This window comes from Cebus imitator, unplaced genomic scaffold, assembly GCF_001604975.1.
Source record: "Cebus imitator isolate Cc_AM_T3 unplaced genomic scaffold, Cebus_imitator-1.0 Scaffold111, whole genome shotgun sequence".
NCBI lineage: Eukaryota > Metazoa > Chordata > Mammalia > Primates > Cebidae > Cebus > Cebus imitator.
The window spans coordinates 1,386,283-1,407,242 of NW_016107426.1; the positions used below are offsets into that span (position 1 = coordinate 1,386,283).

At 57.4% G+C, this 20,960-nt stretch overlaps 1 protein-coding gene across 1 annotated transcript in view; it reads left to right on the top strand.

The window, feature by feature from the left end:
- The window catches only part of EPHB3 (EPH receptor B3), a 20,879-nt gene extending 9,133 nt beyond the window's left edge, over positions 1 to 11,746 (top strand). The window contains exons 2-16 of the mRNA XM_017538377.2: positions 611 to 675; positions 1,713 to 2,385; positions 5,226 to 5,381; positions 6,168 to 6,518; positions 6,684 to 6,808; positions 6,996 to 7,155; positions 7,235 to 7,343; positions 7,747 to 7,799; positions 8,844 to 8,966; positions 9,054 to 9,301; positions 9,748 to 9,963; positions 10,075 to 10,224; positions 10,318 to 10,511; positions 10,599 to 10,754; positions 10,860 to 11,746. Coding sequence (XP_017393866.1) covers positions 611 to 675; positions 1,713 to 2,385; positions 5,226 to 5,381; positions 6,168 to 6,518; positions 6,684 to 6,808; positions 6,996 to 7,155; positions 7,235 to 7,343; positions 7,747 to 7,799; positions 8,844 to 8,966; positions 9,054 to 9,301; positions 9,748 to 9,963; positions 10,075 to 10,224; positions 10,318 to 10,511; positions 10,599 to 10,754; positions 10,860 to 10,968 — 2,888 coding nt within the window. The 3' untranslated portion in view covers positions 10,969 to 11,746. The remainder of the gene's footprint in view (positions 1 to 610; positions 676 to 1,712; positions 2,386 to 5,225; positions 5,382 to 6,167; positions 6,519 to 6,683; positions 6,809 to 6,995; positions 7,156 to 7,234; positions 7,344 to 7,746; positions 7,800 to 8,843; positions 8,967 to 9,053; positions 9,302 to 9,747; positions 9,964 to 10,074; positions 10,225 to 10,317; positions 10,512 to 10,598; positions 10,755 to 10,859) is intronic.
- Positions 11,747 to 20,960: the final 9,214 nt, after the last annotated feature.

The window sequence follows — 20,960 nt, forward strand, 5'->3', positions numbered from 1 at the left end:
CTCACCGCAACCTCCGCCTCCCGGGTTCAGGCAATTCTCCTGCCCCAGCCTCCTGAGTCGCTGGGATTACAGGCACGCGCCACCATGCCCAGCTAATTTTTTTTGTAGTTTTAGTAGAGACGGGGTTTCACTATGTTGACCAGGATGGTCTCGATCTCTTGACCTCGTGATCCACCCGCCTCGGCCTCCCACAGTGCTGGGATTCCAGGCTTGAGCCACCGCGCCCGGCCTTCTTTTTTCTTTTTTCCTTTTTTTTTAGATGGAGTTTCACTCTAGTTGCCCAATTTGGACTGCAGTAGTGCAATCTCGGCTCGCTGCAACCTCTGCCTCCTGGGTTCAAGTGATTCTCCTGCCTCAGCCTCCTGAGGAGATGGGATTACAGGCGTGTGCCACCACACCCGGCTAAATTTTGTATATTTAGTAGAGATGGGGTTTCAACATGTTGGTCAGGCTGGTCTTGAACTCCTGACCTCAAGTGATCCACCCGCCTCAGCCTCCCAAAGTGCTGGGATTCCAGGCGTGAGTCCCCGCGTCCCTGCACCAGCTGCAATCTCTTCTTTCTCCTCCTCCTGAAATTAGTCCCTGAACTTTTCCTCCGTTATCTCCCCAGAGACCCTCATGGACACAAAATGGGTGACATCTGAGTTGGCGTGGACATCTCATCCAGAAACTGGGGTGAGACTTTCCCGTCATTCTCCTGAGCGTTGGTTGCCATTAGGCTGCCCCCCGCTTCCAGCCTGCATGCCCCTCTGCCCGTCACCCTCACTTCCTTTGCTGTCCCCATCCTCCTCACTTGTCACCCTCTGAAGCACCTCGTGGTCCTTCTCTGTGGGCATTTCTACCTCTCACTCCTCTGCCTGCCTCCCAGCCCCACTCCCTCTGCTTCTGACAGCCCTCCGCGTGTCCATCCCCACCATCTCCCTCAGCCCTGGGTCCCTGGAGAGAGCATTGGCTTGTAAACCTTAGTTCCAGATCTCTAACCTGCTGTGTGACCTTCGGCAAGGCCGTTTACCCCTCTGGACCACCACACCTTGACTGCTAAATTCCTGCAGTCTGAACGTCTCTCAGATATTCGAATTAACCTCCCTAGATGGCCTTCATGGCTGCTCTAAGCTCTAGAACCCTGGAGTAGGATGGCACCACAGGCCCTGCAGTCACCCAGCCTGACTGTGACCTTGGGCACAACTCCCCCTACGAGCCTTGGCTTCCCCATCTCTAAACATCAAGACAGCAGATGCGGCTCCTCATGGAGTTGTGAAGATTAAATGCGATGCTAATAGTGACGGCCAGTAAAGAAGTGCTTGCGCTGTTACAAGCCCATCACGTTTATCAGCCTGATGTAATTCCTCACAGCCTCGTTCAGTTCCATTAGGCCCCATCTTACAGGTGATGAAACTGACGCATAAAGATCACAAATATTATAGCTAATGTTCCTAGTCCTGTCCTAAATGTTTTATCCAGTTAAAGTCTATTCCTTACACAGCTTTATTCTCCCCATGTTACAGATGGGGAAACTGAGGCACGTGGCGATTAACTGACTTACCCATAATCACACAGCAAGCAGAGAGCTGGAATTTGAACCCATGTAGGCTCTATGCTCAGCCACTACACCGTAGAAGCATCCCTGTGAAGTAAATAGAGCAGTCTGGGCGTGGGGGAAGCGCTGGGCACGTGCCAGCTTCACGCTCTCTTTTTCGTTGGTCCCTGCACAGTGGGAAGAGGTGAGTGGCTATGATGAGGCCATGAATCCCATCCGCACGTACCAGGTGTGTAACGTGCGCGAGTCAAGCCAGAACAACTGGCTCCGCACGGGGTTCATCTGGCGGCGGGACGTGCAGCGGGTCTACGTGGAGCTCAAGTTCACGGTGCGCGACTGCAACAGCATCCCCAACATCCCCGGCTCCTGCAAGGAGACCTTCAACCTCTTCTACTACGAGGCCGACAGCGATGTGGCCTCCGCCTCCTCCCCCTTCTGGATGGAGAACCCCTACGTGAAAGTGGACACCATCGCCCCTGATGAGAGTTTCTCGCGCCTCGACGCCGGCCGCGTCAACACCAAGGTGCGCAGCTTTGGGCCACTTTCCAAGGCTGGCTTCTACCTGGCCTTCCAAGACCAGGGCGCCTGCATGTCACTCATCTCCGTGCGCGCCTTCTACAAGAAGTGTGCATCCACCACCGCAGGCTTCGCGCTCTTCCCCGAGACTCTCACTGGGGCGGAGCCCACCTCGCTGGTCATCGCTCCTGGCACCTGCATCCCTAACGCCGTGGAGGTGTCGGTGCCACTCAAGCTCTACTGCAACGGCGACGGGGAGTGGATGGTGCCCGTGGGTGCCTGCACCTGTGCCACCGGCCATGAGCCAGCTGCCAAGGAGTCCCAGTGCCGCCGTGAGTGGGGACCGGCCTGGGAAAGGGTTGTGGGGAGGGCCTGGGCCATGGCTACATACGTGCCCCAGCTCCTGCTTGCTGTCTGACCAGGAGGTCTGGCAGCAGCTCTGCAGTGGAGGCAGGAAAAGGAAGAGTGGGGGATCAGATGCAGAGAAGGGGGTGCACAAGAGGGAGCTGAGAGAGAAAATGCAGAGAGACACAAGGATAGGAAAAGCAAAAATGAAATGAAAGACAGAGGAAGAGAGACGCGGAGAACCTTCGGCAGGCAGGCCGCTGGAGGGCCCAGTCAGAGGCCCAGGAGGCTGGCAGAGATGCCCGCTTAGTCCTGCTTTGAGTCTGTGCTTCACCCTGCAAGTGGTAGGTCGGCCCCAGGGCTGAGGGCACAGGGGCTGTGGGCACCTTGTGCATGGCCTTTTAAAAAACCTGGGCTCTCCTCTGCCCCTTGGGAGGCAGCATATAAATCACACAGTGGTGAGGGCCCAGTACTGAAGTCCAGTCCTGACTGCCACCTACCACTTACGTGACCTTGGGCAAGTTACTTTTTTTTTTTTTGAGATGGAGTTTCACTCTTGTTGCCCAGGCTGGAGTGCAGTGGCGTGATCTCAGCTCACCACAACCTCCACTTCCCAGGTTCAAGTGATTCTCCTGCCTCAGCCTCCTGAGTAGCTGGGATTACAGGCACGCACCACCACGTCCGGCTAATTTTGTATTTTTAGTAGAGACGGGGTTTCACCATGCTGGTCAGGCTGTCTCAAACTCCTGATCTAAAGTGATCCGCCTGCCTTGGCCTCCCAAAGTGCTGGGATTACAGGCGTGAGCCACCGTGCCCAGTCCTGGGCAAGTTACTTAACTGTTTGAACCTCGGTTTCCTCATGTGCAAGATGAGGACGATCATGAGGTTCCTTCGTAGGGCTGTAGTGAGGCTCACGTGAGCAGCAATTTGCCCTTAGGACAGTGTCTGCCACATGGGAGCACAGCCACCAGCTCAGTGTTGGCCTTGAGTCTGCAGAGCCCTGGGATCCATGAGAGCTGGGGTGTTCTTCCATTATTATTACTATTATTTTTTGAGATGGAGTTTTGCTCTGCTACCCAGGCTGGAGTGCAATGGCACCAACTGGGCTCACTGCAACCTCCGCCTCCCAGGTTCAAGTGATTCTCCTACCTCGGCCTTCATGGTAGCTGGGACTACAGGCATTCGCCACCAGACCCAGCTAATTTTGTATTTTTAGTAGAGACGGGGTTTCTTCACCTTGGTCAGGCTGGTCTTGAACTCCCGACCTCAGGTGATCTGCTGGCCTCTGATGGCTTGCTAAGACTTCCGTACTAAGCTTCTCAGGTGTCAAACCTGTCCACCTAGGGGTCTCTCATGGAGCCTCACCACTCCCCGTGAGGTAGATTCCTGTCATCTCCCTGTTTCGCCAGTAAGGAAACTGAGTCTTGGAGAGGCTCTGAACTCCGGCCTCGTAGCTGAGGATGTGGAAGCTGGCACGAAGCCTCCTCCTGTGCCTTGCCATGCAGGATGGTGTGCTGAGGGCCTTATCTTTCGCTCCCACTGCCCGATTCTCTTCTCTGGGGCGCACAGCCTGCAGTGCTGAGGGGTAGCGATGGCTCTTACCGCACCCTGGGTGTGAGGGCTTGGCAGCATGAGGCTGGCTGCGAGGCCCAGTGTTCTCATGGGAAGGTGAACGGCGCCATTCCGGGCCCTCTCCACTTCTCGATGGGAACCTGTCCTGAGATTTCCTCTTGCTAAGTGGAGAAAGGGGGTGGGGTGATGAGCCTGACAGCCTGAAGAGGGGCTAACACTCTGCAGGTCCCTGGCAGGAAATGCATGCTGGTTCCCATAGCAACCAGGCTGGCCTGGCCTCTGCCCCCTCTCCCGCTGGCTCAAAAGAGCTAGGATGGAATATCACCTTGGTCAGGGGAGATGAAACCCCAGGAAAGGGCAAGCCCGGCACTGGACATTGTCCCCCATGGTGCCCCCGCCAGAGGCGGTCATGGAGAGGCGGCGGCCGCCTGAGGGTCTTGCTATATACCCGTTTTCCTAACTCAGCCATTACTGGTGCCCCCTTTGACTAGCAAATGCTCCAGTGTGAAGAATGCATGATACAGCCACCTAGATCCACAGGGCCTGTGTCCGGGGATCAAGGGCAGATGGCAGGAGGGCCACTGGGGATTAGGATGCTCAGGTCCTGGGCCCTGGGCTTGCTCTGGGGGCAGCCCCCTTGTGGACACGAGGCCTCTGAACTCCAGGTGACCCCAGCCTTCCTGCCTGCTTTCTTTCTCTCCTCTCACCCGCCCTCACCCCCGTCCCTGCCCAAGGGCAGAAAGGAGCTGCTGCTGGCTCTGGTGGGTGGGGGGAGAGCTTCAGTGTCAAGGCCTCCCCTCCTGGCTGTTCTAGGGTGCCCTTCAGGGTCCTCAGAATGGTCTTCCTGGAGCCTCCGGAGGGGCGGGGCATCCCCACAGAACAGGGAACGGTATGGGTGCTGCTGGCCCCGAAGGTGGTCCCTTCCCATCCCCGCCTCTTCCTCCCCCTTTCTCTGTCTTCCCTGCCTCAACAAGCCCAGGCCATCCAGGTGACGGGCTGACGTCTTCGTCCGTGAGGCCCCGGGGTTGGGGCGAGGGGGCAGGGGCGGGAGGAATCCGCTGACGTGGGCTTTCCATGGGGCAACAGGGCCTTTTGTAGCTGCAGCTGGAGTGAGGCCATCCCAGCGTTGCCCCACAGTCTAGTCTGGGGGGGCTAGGGCCTAGGCTGGGGAGGAGCCAGGTTCTCACGGAGCTGTGGTGGTCCGGTGTCTGCGGGGAAGGGAGGTGAGCCCCATCCAACCTCTTCTCCCCCACAGCCTGTCCCCCTGGGAGCTACAAGGCAAAGCAGGGAGAGGGGCCCTGCCTCCCCTGTCCTCCCAACAGCCGGACCACCTCGACGGCCGCCAGCATCTGCACCTGCCACAATAACTTCTACCGCGCAGACTCGGACTCCGCGGACAGTGCCTGTACCAGTGAGTGAACGGGCGCCCCCGCCCCCCGCTGGCCTTCCCTCTGGGGGGCCCTCCTGGGATGCCTAGGCAGTCACTATGAATAGCCCCACTTTCCAGAGGAGCAGCTGAGGCTCGGGAAGTTAGATGTTGCATTCAAGATGGCACAGCTGGGAGGTGACTGCCCCTGAGCCAGAATCCAGGTCAGCCAGCTCACCCCTCCGCCAGCACCTGCTAAGCACCTCCTAGCTCCTGGCCACGATGAGGAACTGGCTGGAAGCTTGGCAGCTGGAGGCCCTCTAGCCCATCGCCCCTCCCTCTGCACAGAAGTGCCTCTCCCCAGCCCCGCTCTATCCACGAAGGGGGCCTCACATCCTGAGCGTGGCCTTGTGCCCCACCTCCTCCCTGCTCTGGCCTTTGGTGTGCCAGGCGTTGTGCCGGGTGTTGAGGGTATGGAGTGAATAACATAGTCATTGTTCTAAAGGAGCTCAAAATCTGCTGGGCAAAATAGGTATAAAAACAGATAATTACCATAATGTTCTAAGAGCTGGGCTAGAAGTTTGTCTAGGAATTCTTTTATGTACATGCAGAGTGTAGGGTGTGGATCAATCAAGGAAGCCTTCCAAGAGGAAGTGACATCACAAGTTGGGTCTTGAAGGATAAATAGGAGTCTGCCTAGTGAAGAAATGTAGGAAAGTTATTCTGTTTATCAAAGCAGAGGCAAGGCAGGTTGGAGTGTGCAGGAACTCTGGGCAGAATGGTGGTCCCACAGCCCCGCGCTCACTACCTTCACCTCCATGTCCCCCACAGCCGTGCCATCTCCGCCCCGAGGCGTGATCTCCAATGTGAATGAAACCTCACTGATCCTCGAGTGGAGTGAGCCCCGGGACCTGGGTGGCCGGGATGACCTCCTGTACAATGTCATCTGCAAGAAGTGCCATGGAGGCCCTGGGGCTGGGGGGCCCTCAGCCTGCTCACGCTGTGATGACAACGTGGAGTTTGTGCCTCGGCAGCTGGGCCTGACAGAGCGCCGGGTCCACATCAGCCATCTGCTGGCCCACACGCGCTACACCTTTGAGGTGCAGGCAGTCAACGGCGTCTCGGGGAAGAGCCCTCTGCCGCCCCGCTATGCGGCTGTGAATATCACCACCAACCAGGCTGGTGAGGAGGGGACACGGGCGGGTAGGGCCTGGCTCACTTTCCCCTGGATCGAGCTGAGGTGTCCCAGGGCCTGCCAAGGGACCACTGGGGGTCCCATGGAAAGCGGGTCTTTGGGAAGGACGCCAGGGTCCGGAGAGCCCCTGGTGAGCCCCCTGCTCTTCCCAGCCCCGTCCGAAGTGCCCACTCTACGCCTGCACAGCAGCTCAGGCAGCAGCCTGACCCTGTCCTGGGCGCCCCCGGAGCGGCCCAACGGAGTCATCCTGGACTATGAGATGAAGTACTTTGAGAAGGTCAGAGCCTCAAGGGGCAGGAGGAGGCCTTGGGCTGAGCTGGGCTGAGAAAATTACCCCCACAGGGGGTCGGGCCCTTGGGAGCAAGGCCTTGGGTTTGGAGGGGGCATGCGGCAGGCCTGGGTGTGAACAGGGCAGTTGGCCTCAGGACCCACCTGAGGATGCCCCCTGCCTCCTGGCATTGCAGAGTGAGGGCATCGCCTCCACAGTGACCAGCCAGATGAACTCCGTGCAGCTGGACGGGCTGCGGCCCGACGCCCGCTATGTGGTCCAGGTCCGGGCCCGCACAGTCGCTGGCTACGGGAAGTACAGCCGGCCCGCCGAGTTTGAGACCACAAGTGACAGAGGTTAGCAGCCCCCGCACCTGTCCCCATCATGGCCCTCACTGTCTGTCCCTCCACTCAGCAGCCCCTTCTCTGTCTCCAGGCTCCGGGGCCCAGCAGCTCCAGGAGCAGCTCCCCCTCATCGTGGGCTCTGCGACAGCTGGCCTTGTCTTCGTGGTGGCCGTCGTGGTCATCGCCATCGTCTGCCTCAGGTACTCCTAGGCCCTGTTGCTCTCTGGGCTGACCGGAACTGCCCTTAACACCCTGGGGCCCCTCATGCCACAGAGACAAGCCGCCACCACCTCCCTCAGACCCAGGGCCTTTGCCCTCCTGGTGCCAGCCGTCGCTGGGGAAGCCCTCTCCCATCCCTGCCTGTGTCCCCATCCTGCCCTTTGTCCACACCCCATCCCCTGAATCTCTGGGCAGGTTTCCTAGGGACTGAGTCCATGAAGCCCCTTGCCCAGAGCGCCAGAGGCTGCTGTGACCACCAAGTGTGGCACTTGGCCCCAGGCCATCCGCTGTGTCCTCTCTGCCCCTTCTGTGAGCCCAAGGGTCTCCTGAACAAGGGAGCCATAGGGCTGGTCTCAGGCCTGCCCTCCACCCTGCCCCCTCCAGGAAGCAGCGGCACGGCTCGGACTCGGAGTACACGGAGAAGCTGCAGCAGTACAGTGAGTTGGACCCCCGTCTGCCCCCCCACACCCTCCCTAAGCTCTCCTGGCCCCCCCCAGGGCTCACAGACACCCTTCTCCCTGCCTGGGACTTCATTCCTTATAGATAAACCCTGAATGCCCCCTCCTGCTTCCAGTCAAGTGCCATTTCCTGACCCCTATCTCTCTCCGGGTACCCTGTGCCCCCACTCACTTCGGCCAGCTAGCCCCAGAGATGACGGAGGTCTGACCCCTCCCCGCAGAGGCAGTTAGTCCTATGGGGAAGACAGTAAGCATACACACAGGAAACAATCAGAGAACAATTAAGCACTGAGCCGGGTGCTCCTGTTGTAAAAGGCATGAGAGTTTAGAGAAGAGGAAGGCTTCCTGGAGGAGGTGGACTGGAGCTGAGCCAGGCGGGATAAGCAGGGTTTTGGGAGGTGAGGGAGAGCATTCCTGGCCAGAGGAGCCTCTGGAAGGTAGTGGGCGGGGTGGGGAGGGAGCCCAACTGTGGGGGCAGCCAGAAGACTGGTTTGACAGCTGCTAGGAAGCCAGGCTGGGTAGTCGTCGCCAGCCCGCAGAGGGTCGTGAAAGGCAGGCAGAAGAGTTTGGACTTGACTCCATCATAGGTAATTGGAAAGGCTCTCAAGCTGGGGCGTAACACAATGAACAGATTGTTTTAGGAAGACAGCGGAATGCAGGATAGCTCGGTGGGAAAAGTCCAGAGGCAGAGAGCCCAGCTGGGAGGCTATTGCAATAGTCTGAGTGTGGAAGGCCTGGGCAAGGTCAGGGCGGTGAGAACCAGGGGAGGGATGAACCTGAGAGAGGTCTGGATGTGCTGAGAGATGAGAGAACTAGGAGTAGAGTCCTAGGTGTCTAGCCTTTATGATCACCAGGCTTTCTCACGGGGGCTGGAAGGTTAGGGCAGCAACACCGGGGGCGGGGGTGGGGGGGGTGGAATATGGGGCCAGGCTCAGTGGGGAGGCTGCTGGAGCTGCGCCCTTCGCGGGGAGAGGCTGGCTTGAAGACCTGTTCCTTTCTCATGCCCACCTCTTCTCCCTCCAGCTGCTCCTGGAATGAAAGTTTATATCGACCCTTTTACCTACGAGGACCCTAATGAGGCCGTTCGGGAGTTTGCCAAGGAGATCGACGTCTCCTGTGTCAAGATTGAGGAGGTGATCGGAGCTGGTGAGTCTCCTGGGGCACAGTAGAGGTGAGACGCTGGGGCGGGCTGGGTAGCGGGGTGGGTCATAGCTGGTGCCCTGTGCCCTGCAGGGGAGTTTGGGGAAGTGTGCCGGGGCCGACTGAAACAGCCTGGCCGCCGGGAGGTGTTTGTGGCCATCAAGACGCTGAAGGTGGGCTACACCGAGCGGCAGCGGCGGGACTTCCTAAGCGAGGCCTCCATCATGGGCCAGTTTGATCACCCCAATATAATCCGGCTTGAGGGCGTGGTCACCAAAAGCCGGCCAGTCATGATCCTCACGGAGTTCATGGAGAACTGCGCCCTGGACGCCTTCCTCCGGGTAAGAGCCAGCGCCCGGGCCTCTCCCTCCCCCAGAGAGTTGGGTTGGGCTAACCCCCTACCACACGCAAGTCAGATAGCCCCTATTCAAGTCCATAGCATTTACTGAGGTGGCAGGGTGCAGGGAAATAGCAGGCCTTCAGAAGTATAGGAGTTCACATCTCGACTCTGTTCCTTACTGCCTGTGTGACCTCAGGCAAGTGACTTAACCTCTCTGAGTCCCAGCTGCCTGGTTGTAGAATGGGGGTGCCAAGAGCTAGTGGGTCCTCATGGGGATTCATTGGGATGTTGTCTACGAGTACTTGACACACAGTAGGGCAGCTCACTTACCCTCAGGGCACTCTGGACATGGTTGCATAGTCTGAGTACTTGGGGAGGGAGGCAGGTGGGCAGGCCATGGACCGAGATGGGGCGGTGGGCACACCTGAGCCTGCTTGTTGCCTGCAGCTCAACGATGGGCAGTTCACGGTCATCCAGCTGGTGGGCATGTTGCGGGGCATTGCTGCTGGCATGAAGTACCTGTCTGAGATGAACTATGTGCACCGAGACCTGGCTGCCCGCAACATCCTTGTCAACAGCAACCTGGTCTGCAAAGTCTCAGACTTCGGCCTCTCCCGCTTCCTGGAGGATGACCCCTCCGATCCCACCTACACCAGCTCCCTGGTACAGGAAGTCACTGGGAGGGAGACTGGGGACGGGGCCTGTCAGGCAGGGGCTCCGGCCTGGGGGGCAGCTCGGAGTCACAGGGTGAAGGGCCTGTGCCCCTCTCACCAGGGCGGAAAGATCCCCATCCGCTGGACGGCCCCGGAGGCCATTGCCTATCGGAAGTTCACTTCTGCTAGTGATGTCTGGAGCTACGGAATTGTCATGTGGGAGGTCATGAGCTATGGAGAGCGACCCTACTGGGACATGAGCAACCAGGATGTGAGTGGGGCCAAGCCAGTGCAGTTGGGCGGGTGGGTGCTGGCTAGGGATGGTGGCGGTGGCTCACTCTGGCTTTCCCGGCCCTCGGCCTAGGTCATCAATGCTGTGGAGCAGGACTACCGGCTGCCACCGCCCATGGACTGCCCCACAGCACTGCACCAGCTCATGCTGGACTGCTGGGTGCGGGACCGGAACCTCAGGCCCAAATTCTCCCAGATCGTCAATACCTTGGACAAGCTCATCCGCAATGCTGCCAGCCTCAAGGTCATAGCCAGTGCTCAGTCTGGGTCAGTACCTCTGCCCCTGCTCCCGCCCAGCCAGTAGCCCTACCTCCTGCCCTCAAGACTCAACAGGTCCTTCTCTTCTTCCCATAGCATGTCACAGCCCCTCCTGGACCGCACGGTCCCAGATTACACAACCTTCACGACAGTTGGTGATTGGCTGGAGGCCATCAAGATGGGGCGGTACAAGGAGAGCTTCGTCAGTGCAGGGTTTGCATCCTTTGACTTGGTGGCCCAGATGACCGCAGAGTAAGTATGCCTCAGATTCGGAGGAGCAGGGCAGGGGGCCCTGGGCTGGGCCCCGAGTTGAGGGCAGGAGGAGAGGGACTGATCTTGCTTTTGCTTCATCTGCAGAGACCTGCTCCGCATCGGGGTCACCCTGGCCGGCCACCAGAAGAAGATCCTGAGCAGTATCCAGGACATGCGGCTGCAGATGAACCAGACGCTGCCTGTGCAGGTCTGACACCAGCTCCCACGGGGGACCCTGAGGACTGCGCAGGGATGCCGAGCAGCCGGCTGGACTTTTGGACTCTTGGACTTTTGGATGCCTGGCCTTAGGCTGTGGCCCAGAAGATGGAAGACTGGGAAGGGCCCAAGCTGGGACTTCTCCAGGCCTGTGCTCCCTCCCCAGGAAGAGTGCCCCAAACCTCTTCATATTGAAGATGGATTAGGAGAGGGGGTGATGACCCCTCCCCAAGCCCCTCAGGGCCAGACCTTCCTGCTCTCCAGCGGGGGATCCCCACAACCTCACACTTGTCTGTTCTTCAATGCTGGAAGTCCTGGCAGGGTCAGGTGGGGGTAAGCCGGGGTTCCACAGGGCCCAGCCCTGGCAGGGGTCTGGCCCCCCAGGTAGGTGGAGAGCAGTCCCTCCCTCAGGAACTGGAGGAGGGGACTCCAGGAATGTGGAAATGTGACATCCCCATCCTGAAGCCAGCCGGCACCTCCAGTTTGCACAGGGATTTGTTCTGGGGGCCTGAGGGCCCTGCCCCACCCCCGCCCTTGGTGCTGTCATAAAAGGGCAGGCAGGGGCAGGCCAAGGAGTTGCCCTTTGCCCCCCAGAGACTGACTCTCGAAGCCAGAGACGGGATGTGTGAGTGCGTGTGTGTGTGTGTATGCGCGCGTGTGTTTGTGTGCACGCACTGGCCTGCACAGAGAGCATGGGTGAGCGTGTAAAAGCTTGGCCCTGTGCCCTGCAGTGGGTCCAGCTGGGCCGACAGCAGAATAAAGGCAATAAGATGATTCTCCTGCCCCTTCTTATTTCTCCTCCTGAAGCATGATTCCCTGCTTCCAGGTTCACAGTCCCAGGCTGCCAACCCTTCACAACTCCCTGGAGGCATTGGGAAACCAGATCGGGGCCCATCCAGGCTCAGTTTCCCCTTTGTCCCTGGACCTCACTGCTTTAAGCATCTAACAGACTTCTTGGAAGTGGGACAGTGACAGTGGAGAACAAACTACCCTGGAGTTCCTTCCTTCTAAGGCCAGAGGCCTTCCTGGGACGGGGGCAGGCTCTTGCTGGACGGTGTTTTACTGAGTTGGTTCCCAGCCATTGTCTTTAAGGGAGCTAAGGGTAGAGGGGGTTGATCAGTTCCCAGGGTCAAGTGACCAAGGACAAAGGGAAGGAGAGCTACTGGTGTTGAGAGGCAGAGGCCCGAAGTACGGCTACTCCTCACCAAGGCTTCCCTTGCCCAGGCGCTGGGTGAAATGCCCCATTTATACATGGATCTTATTTAATCTCACAACAAACCCAGCCAGGCGAGGAGGTATTTTTATCTTCTTTTTACAGAAGAGGAAAAGGAGAGGTTAAATAACTTGCCCAAAGTCGCTGAGCCAGTAAGTGAGGCCCGCGGCTGGGATTCCCACCCAGAGACTGCCTGCACACTTGAAAGGTTCAGAGGATAAATAACAAGAACCGGGGAGAGGGTTAGGAAAACAGCTTCTGGAAACGTCAAAGGAGAAAGCGTGGTGGGGGGCGCCCAGAGGCTCCTCGGACGCTGAAACAGGCCAGTGAGGAGAGGAATGCAGGCGTGTTTCCAGGGCCGGGAGGGATCCTTGGCCAGCAAACCTTTGCGCTTTCCGAGAGGCCCGCACACCCTGAAGTAGAGGGTCCCTGGGCAGGCACAGAGGCATGGACAGACACTGCGCCATGTGGATGAGCGGCTGTCTTGTCGCCGCCTCGCACCTCTCCCTGGACCCCTCTAGGCAGCGCGGAGCTTCCTTGGGGAAATCTAAGCGAGGGGCTGCAGCGAGGGGTCGGCAGGGCTGCCGGCCTGGAAGCGTGCGACCGCGATTTCAGGCGCTGGGGTGGAGGCCCGGGGGGGCCGCGCGGAGGCTGCGGGGTCGGCTTCGTGGCGCACTCCCGGCGGCGGTCGCAGGAGCCCGGGAGCGGCCCCGGCACGGAAGGCGGCGGCGCGGCTCCCCAGGGCGCCCCGGTCCCTTCCGCGCGCTCCCGCGTGGGGGCTGCTCGGCGGCGCGGGTTCCTTAGTATTCCCCCCACGGAGCCCAGCCGCGCCGCCGCAGCGGGCCAGGGGAGGGGCGCCCCGCACGGCTCGGCTCTCGGCGTCCCCCGGGGCGGGCGCGGGAGGGGAGGGCCGGGAGCGGACGCAGCCTCTCGGCGAGGCCTCTTCCTCCTGGGGTAAGGCGGGGAGGGGCTCGGCGGGGGCGGGGGCCTGAGGTGGCCCTTGGATCAGGCGCCGGAGCTGTCAACGGGGCGAGGTGTGGCGGGCGGCCGGGGGAGGGGACGCGGTGCCGAGGGGCCTCTGGCACCGCCGCTCCGCGTTTCCCGGCTGCAGGCGCAAATAACGCGGAGGGGGTGCGCCGAGCTGCGGCTCAAGTGTCCACTTCCTACTCCCGAGGCCAGGGGATGGGGAGGGATCCGCGGTCGCTGACTCCCGCCCAGCCTCCGCGCCATCCTGTTCCCTCGCCCCGAGCTTTATAGCGGGAGTCTGGGTGGAGAGCGCGGAGGTAGGAGGTGGGGGCTCCACCCGCAGAGGTGTGACATCGCCCTCTACTGGGTCCGCAGGGAGGGAAAGATCGTGGTCGTTTAGCGCCAAGGGGGGAGGGGCCCTGGGAGCCAATCAGGGGGACTCTCGCACTGTGCGCCGCGGGCTGAGGATCTCCAGGGACGTCGTGAGCCCAGAGGTCACAGGGGAGTAAGGCACTCTCTCGCTGTGCCCGGTGCAGCCACCACGCAGACCTGGCTCCTCCTGTATCCAGGTAGCCTCTCCTGCCACCTGCCCGCGGACACAGCTGACGGCCACACTACACTGACCCACGCTACACCACACCATAGCCCTTACTCCCTCACTCACGCTCATTGGTCCTCAGTCACTGGGCCCTCCCGGCCCCACCTTCCAGGCCCACACGCCCTAAGAGCCTCCCTGACTGAGAACAGGTAGGGGAAGGGCTGCAGAGGGGGAAAGAAGAAAAGCCATTCGCCCTCCGGAGGGCGTCCCCCGCCCCCGGCTCACTTCCTTCCCGCACCGCTGAACCTCGCTAACCTGTGTCTCCCTGGAAAGGGCTGGGAGGAGTCCTCAGACTCCCCAGCAGGCTTGTGAGGAGGGTGGGCTCTGATTGAAGCAGAGGAAGAGAGGGAAGAGAGAGGGCGCCTCAGGAGCTGTCTGGCTCTTCTGGGGACAGATAAGGAGTGAGAGGGAATGAGATCTTAGTAGGCCTGGTTACTTAGACACTTTCTAGGGGCAGAAAATTAGATCTCCGGAGTTAGGGCTACAAGGAAGCCGGTGGGGGTGGGGGTTGTTGAGGCTTCAAAGGGGCTGCTCCCCGTTGATTCCCTCATTCCACTTGCCCCATGGGGGCAGTTGTGGTCCCAAAGGAGCCCCTTCTTGCCCTCTCTGTGCCTGAGCTCAGAGAGTAGGAACAGCTAGGGAGCTAAGCTGCTACAGTCTGTGCTCAGCCCCTGACCATGTCCCCTCGTCTAGGTGGCCCTAGGGAAAGGGACCTGGACAGCAGCCCTATACCTAAGCCTGAGTGGCCAGACCCTGGATTGGAACCCAGAAAATGTGGGTAGTGCCATGGGAAGGGCTGCCTATCTAGGGTACAGGCAGACTGGGGTTCAAAGCCTAGATCGCTTGTTTCTCATACCTCTCTGCCTCAATGCTCTCAGTGATAAAAAGGTATGTTGGCCGAGCGCGGTGGCTCATGCCTGTAATGCCAGCACTTTGGGAGGCCAAGATGGGAGGACCACAAGGTCAGAAGATAGAGACCATTCTGGCTAACACGGTGAAACCCGGTCTCTACTAATAATACAAAAACTAGCCAGGCGTGGTGGCATGCACCTGTAGGCCCAGCTACTCAGGAGGCTGAGGCAGGAGAATCCCTTGAGCCTGGGAGGCGGAGGTTGCAGTGAGTCAAGATTGCGCCACTGCCAGCCTGGGCAACAGAGCAAGACTCCGTCTCAAAAAAAAAAGGTATAGTTATCATTTCTATATCCTGAGATGGATATCCAGTTAATACATGTAAAGTATGTGCCAGGATTATAGTAAGTGCTTAAAAATTTTAGCTATTTTTTATTTGTATGAAGTTTAAATAAAGTATAGAAGCAGACAGGAAAACGCTGAACAGTGATTAGCAGATTGCAGAGATGGAATGAACCCAGACACTTGGAGAAATCTACCAACTCCATTCAGGTCTCTGGAGGGAAGAGGATGAGGAGGCTAAAGGGGCGGAGAAACAGGTCCCGCCCACAGGGCTCCTAGGCCCTTTGCTGCAGGCCTGGCCAGGGCTGCTGGGGCTGGGTGGTTTGGAGGCCGTGGGAATGCGGCACATGGCTGGGAGGACAAGCGTGCTCGTGGCTTCTGCCTTTTTCTCTGCACACTGATGCTGGGCCTGCTTGCGGGGATGGAACTGCTTCCCTGCAATAGTCATTCTTCAAGTGTGTACTAGAGAACTCCTGTGTGCCAGGCACTAGGGTACTGTGACGAGCGAGAACAGAGGAGACAGATGCCTCAAAGAGCTTCAAGTCCAGTAGGGGACAGGGATGTGATTCCAATAGACATGCAGACAATTGTCTCTAATTACACGTCGAGGAAAATGTTACAGAAGCCAAGCTGAGTGTTGTGGAACTAAATCCCAGCTCTAGGGACCTCAGCTAGTCTTGGACAGGCCTGGGGGCTCTCTAACCAGTGATTTGATGCCCAGCAGAGGGAGCTGGGACCCCCATTACCCTCCAAGTCCTTTTAACCTTTTGGTATCTGATCCTGAGCCTATCTTCATTCATTCCCCCGACCATTCATTTATTCAACATACTTTCACTGGGGCGTTCTATAGACCAGTCCCATGTAAGGAGATCCACCAGCTTACAGCCGCCACCCCCTGGAGCCGTGCACAGCTGAGAGGGTCCCTGATACAGAAACCAACTAATACAATGTGGTAAGTGCCACAGGGTAAGTGCTATACCTGGGTAAGCACTTCCGTGTGCTGCAAGGAACGGACCTAGGCGAGAATACTGTCAAAAAGGGATGTCCAAGACCGTGATTCTTCTTTTTTTTTTTTCCTCTTTGAGACAGAGTCTAGCTCTGTCGCCCAGGCTAGAGTGCAGTGATGTACTTTTGGCTCACTGCAACCTCTGCCTCCTGGGTTCAAACGATTCTCCTGCCTCAGCCTCCTGAGTAGCTGGGATTGCAGGCATGTGCCACCACAAATGGCTAATTTTTGTATTTTTAGTAGAGACAGGGTTTCTCCATGTTGGTCAGGCTGGTCTCGAACTCCCGGCCTCAAGTGATCTGCCTGCCTCGGCCTCCCAAAGTGCTGGGATTACAGGCATCAGCCACTGCGCCTGGCCTAATTCTTGAATTCAGTCTTGGCAGCTGTGCTGCAGTTAGCAAGAAGAGAGAAGGGAGTGGTATTCGCAGAGGCTCTGGGGCCCATGAGAGCAGCGCAGGCTAGGGGCCCTCATTCCAACTCAGAGGAGGAGGAGGGAACAGGGTCATGAACACATGATATTGCCCATGCTTTTTCTTTTCCATAAGCCATCCCCAGCTGGGGGCCACCGCTTCTCACAGCTCAGAGGGGCAGTCTTGGGCTTCTGGCCCCAGCGGTTCTCGGTTCCACTGGGTTCCTCGGGAACTCTCTATGTTGCTGCTTCCTCAGCCCTCTGCCCCACCTCTTCTTTGCTGCAAGGCGCATCCGTCTGCAAGCGTTTCTGAATACGTGGGGCATGCTATGTCTGTTTTTAAGGAAGGGCAGAGAAGTTAAATGACTTGCTGAAGACCACAGAGACAGTCCCTGGCAAAGACAAAATCCAGATCCCAGCAAGCCTGTCCCCAGTCCTGTATTCTTCCCCGTCCATCAGGATACCTCGGAAGGGGGCCCCAGGGAACCCAGAAGTGCTGCACTTGAATGACACACTCAGGCCCTTCCTGGCCACTTCCGAGTGGTACCTCCTGCCCCGCAGTTGCACACATAGTAAGGCCGCCTCCAAGTTCTTTTTTTCAGAGAGGGAAGGGGAGGCGGGGGAGGGAAGCTGGGCACTGAAGGCACTTGTTGGGACCACAGCTCAGGTTCTAGCTTGGGGGTGGGGCAGGGGGGCAAGGGGCTCTCTCCTCCGTGTCCCTCCCTGCCCCTCTGTTTCTCATTCATTATCCCCATCTCACAAAGCAGGAATGAAAACAGACTCAGGATCTGGCTGGAGGCCTGCGGCGACATCAGCCCAGAGGTGGTTGCCCTGACCGTGACTACCGGGGGCTGAAGAGATCTCCTTCCCTACTTTGTCCTGGCCTGGCAGAGAGAATGAGGAAGGCAAGAGTCAACTCTCCCTGAACCCCTCTCCCTTCTGGGGCACTGAACTTGGGACAGGTAAGAAAGGTGGCATTTGCCTGAAGGGACCAGAAAGGGTGTGTCCATGGGAACGAGAGGGGTACTGGAAGTGGCTTTGGCCAGACACCACTGCCTCCCACACCCCCTGCCACTCCTTCCCACAGCCCCCAGCCCTTGTTCTCCAGACAACCCCTGCGCTTCCTTTCCAGCCCCCTCTGTTACGGAGCTCTTCCCTTCTCCTCCCTGTCACCGCCTTCTTCCCAGCCTCACCTCCCACGGCCTTTCCGAGCCCAGTCAGCCCACACTCGGGCTTCTGAGACTTGGTACCTGGCTGACCCAGATTCTTCTTGGCTCCAGCCTCTGGGCTTCCCTACCCAGATGCTGACCTCTCACCTGCTGTGACGTCCTCCGTTCCTAGCTGGCCTCCTCTCAGCACGTCAGGCTATGCTTTGAGCCTGATTGCCACTGAGCCATCTCCTCCAAGACTGCAAGTCAGATATTGCAGGTGCTCACCCATTCCTCCTCTCTGCCTAGTTTCAAAACCTGGTCCCCAAACCCCTTCTTTTCCCCACCTGTGGACCTTCGGAGATGCGCCTCTCTCCCAGCCCAACCTGGATTACTCTCACTCCCAAACATCCCCAGCACCGTCTCTCTGAATAATTCTCTCCTTGTTTTGCTGATTTCCAGGAACGTTCCCCCACAGCAGCTGGCATGGGCTTTTCTATATTACCCGAGCCCCAGTCACACCTTCCTCCATTCTCAGCAGTTTCTCACCTTCCAATGCACTAAAATAATGCAGCCTCTCAACAAACACTCACCGAGACTTCTTTGCCAGGCACTGAAGATAAGTGAGCTCCCTCAAGGAACCCACAGTCCAGTGGAGGAGAAAGAAACGTGACAGGGTGATGTCGGCATATTCCAGGTATCGCGGATGGATTTTGAGGACAGTGCCGTCATGAGGACAATGTTTAGGGAAGTGGGGGGAGGCAGGCGTGGGAGGGGCTGGAGGATGTAGAGAGAGCGGCAGGAAGGCAGAGAAGGATGTCACAGGCTAGGTGAAGGGTGAGAAGGTCCTGGCTGGAGACGGGGTGAGGAGGAGGTGCCGCCAAGGTGACAGGTGTGAATGATCCTGCAAAGGTAAGTAGCACGCTTGGTGACTGATGGGGCGTGGAAGGGGAGAGGTAATAGATGTTTGAGTGTGGGTGATTTGGGGGACTGGCAGCAGGGCATACTTTGGCCCCACTTGTGGATCCAGAAAATACAGGAGGAGTGGTATGTGTGAAGGAGAAGAACGAGTTCAGTTTGAGGCTTGCAAGGAGAGACGCCCCGTAAGCCACTGAGTATCTGAGCTGGAGTCACCAGGCACAGCATGGAAGCCCGGGATGAAATAGGGATAGTGGGAAGGACTGCCTGGGAGAGCTGTGGAGGGAAGAGCGGAGGCTGAGGTGGGTATGAGGGAACGCCTCCTGGCTGCTCCTGCAGGCACCGTTCACGCCTCTCCGAGAGCACTTGCCACACCGCATTGTAAGTGTTCCTGTTTGTCTACTCCCACACCATCAGCTTCTCAAATGCCATCTTTGAATAAGAACAACTACAATTACCATTGCTGAACGCTTGCTGCGTCAGGCACTGTGTGAAGAACCTCACTAGGTTATTCCATTTGACATAAATGAATTAATAGATGAACGAATGAGTGTATGTGAGGGTATAGCACTTGGATGGATGGATGAGTGAAATACGTACATGTTGACGTACAATGGACAAGTAGGTAAACGGATGGGTGAAGGGAGGGGTGGGTCAGAAGATAAATGGAACGATGGATAGAGGAGTAGATAGACAAACTAGGTATGAATGATGAATAATTGGCTGGATGGATGATGGATAGGTGAGTGGACAGAGAAACGGACATGTGAATGGATGGAGGTGTGAATGAATGGTAGGATGCATAAAAGAACAGACAAGCAGGTGTGTGGATGAGAGAATGCATGGATGGACAGACGGATGGATGGGTAGGGAAATACATGAACCGATGGAAGAATGGATGAGTAGAAAGAAGGATGGATGGAGAAATGAAAAATAAATCCATACGCAAGCGTAAGTGAGAAGACAGATAATTAGATGAAGGGATGAACGGATGGGTGAGGAGATAAATGGGTGGATGGAAAGATGAATGAATGGCAGGATGGATGAATGGATAGACGATGGGTGTGTGGATGAAAAGGAAAGATGATGGATGAATGGATAGACGATGGGTGTGTGGATGAAAAGGAAAGATGGATGAATGGATAACTGGATGACTAGCAGGATGGCTAGACGAATGAATGGTTCGATGGACGAGTGGATGAGTAAATGGATGGATGGATGGATGTGTGGACCGCGTCTCCCTCTGTCCCCTGTTATAACCTCTTTAATAGTCCTGATCCTGAAACCCCAGGACCCAGCCCCAGGTTTGGAGGGTTGTGATTGGAATGGGAAACTTACAGCATCACAGAAAGTGTCAGGGGAAGGAGGAGTGTTTTGTGGGGCTGGCAGGACAGCCGTTATCTATTCCCAGGTAGAAAAGTGGCTTTAGGAAGTAGTATTCGGGCAGGCAGGAAGCAGTGAGGCCTTGCTGAGTTAAAAGACAGACCTACCTCCAAAGGCATCTGGAGAAGTGGTGGCAATCCCCAACTCTTAGTCTGACAGGCCCAGTTGCAGGTCTTCAATTCAGTTCCACTACCCAGGAACCGTGTGACCTCGGGCACTCTCACTTACCCTTTCTGACTTTCCTCATTTGTAAAATGAACCAGCAACATTCACCTCCCATGGTCACTGAGAATGAAACAAGATCATGCAAAGAAAGCACAATTGCCTTCAAGAAGTAATAAAATATGTAGATTTCATTTTTGGTGGGGGGAAGATGAACTAAGGAAGCCTCACGTTGTGTCTGTTCAGGAAGAAGTGTGCGTTTGGTGTGGGGGGGATGATGGCATTGCGGTCTAGGGTCCTTGTGGCCTCTGGGTATTAGCACAGCCTCTTAGGGTTCTCCTTGAGAAGCCCCCTCCTGTTTCTGGCTCCTGCAGGCTCAGGTCCTTGGAGATTTCCAAGGCCAGAGCAGGAGGAAGTAGCATCTGAGGGGGGCAGGAGCTAGCACTGGAGCCCCTCCCTCTACCCGACCCTCCCTCTCTGGGCCAGGTGCCAGCAGGCAGGGCACCCAGCTCTGTATGAAACAAAAAAAGAGCTGCTTGTTGTGGAGGATGAGTCACGGAGACCCCAGAATGGCCCTGGGAGGAAGTGGGGAGAGGTCTCTTCCCCCAGACCATCCCCAGGAACAGGACTTCTCCCACAGCTGGGCCTCGCTGTGGAGCATGTGGATTAAAGGAGCCAGGACCTGGGATTTGTACCTTTCTCCTTTCCACTGCTTTCTTTCACCTCCTTTCTTCCATTTTCTCTCCATCACGTTGACAGGTTTTCAGATGGAAGAACAGAGGCTGGGAAGCTTGCCTTAAGTCTTGCAGATTATCATTGATATTCAACACCTGGACTTTTGACTCTGATGGAGGCATTTTCTCCTCCTAAACTGGCCTGTGCTGACCTTGAACATAGGATAGTGGAGAAAGACTGTGCTAGACTTTTTATGTAATTTCTTTTTCTTTCTTTCTTTTTTTTTTTTTTCGAGACAGTCTTGCTCTGTCGCCAGGCTGG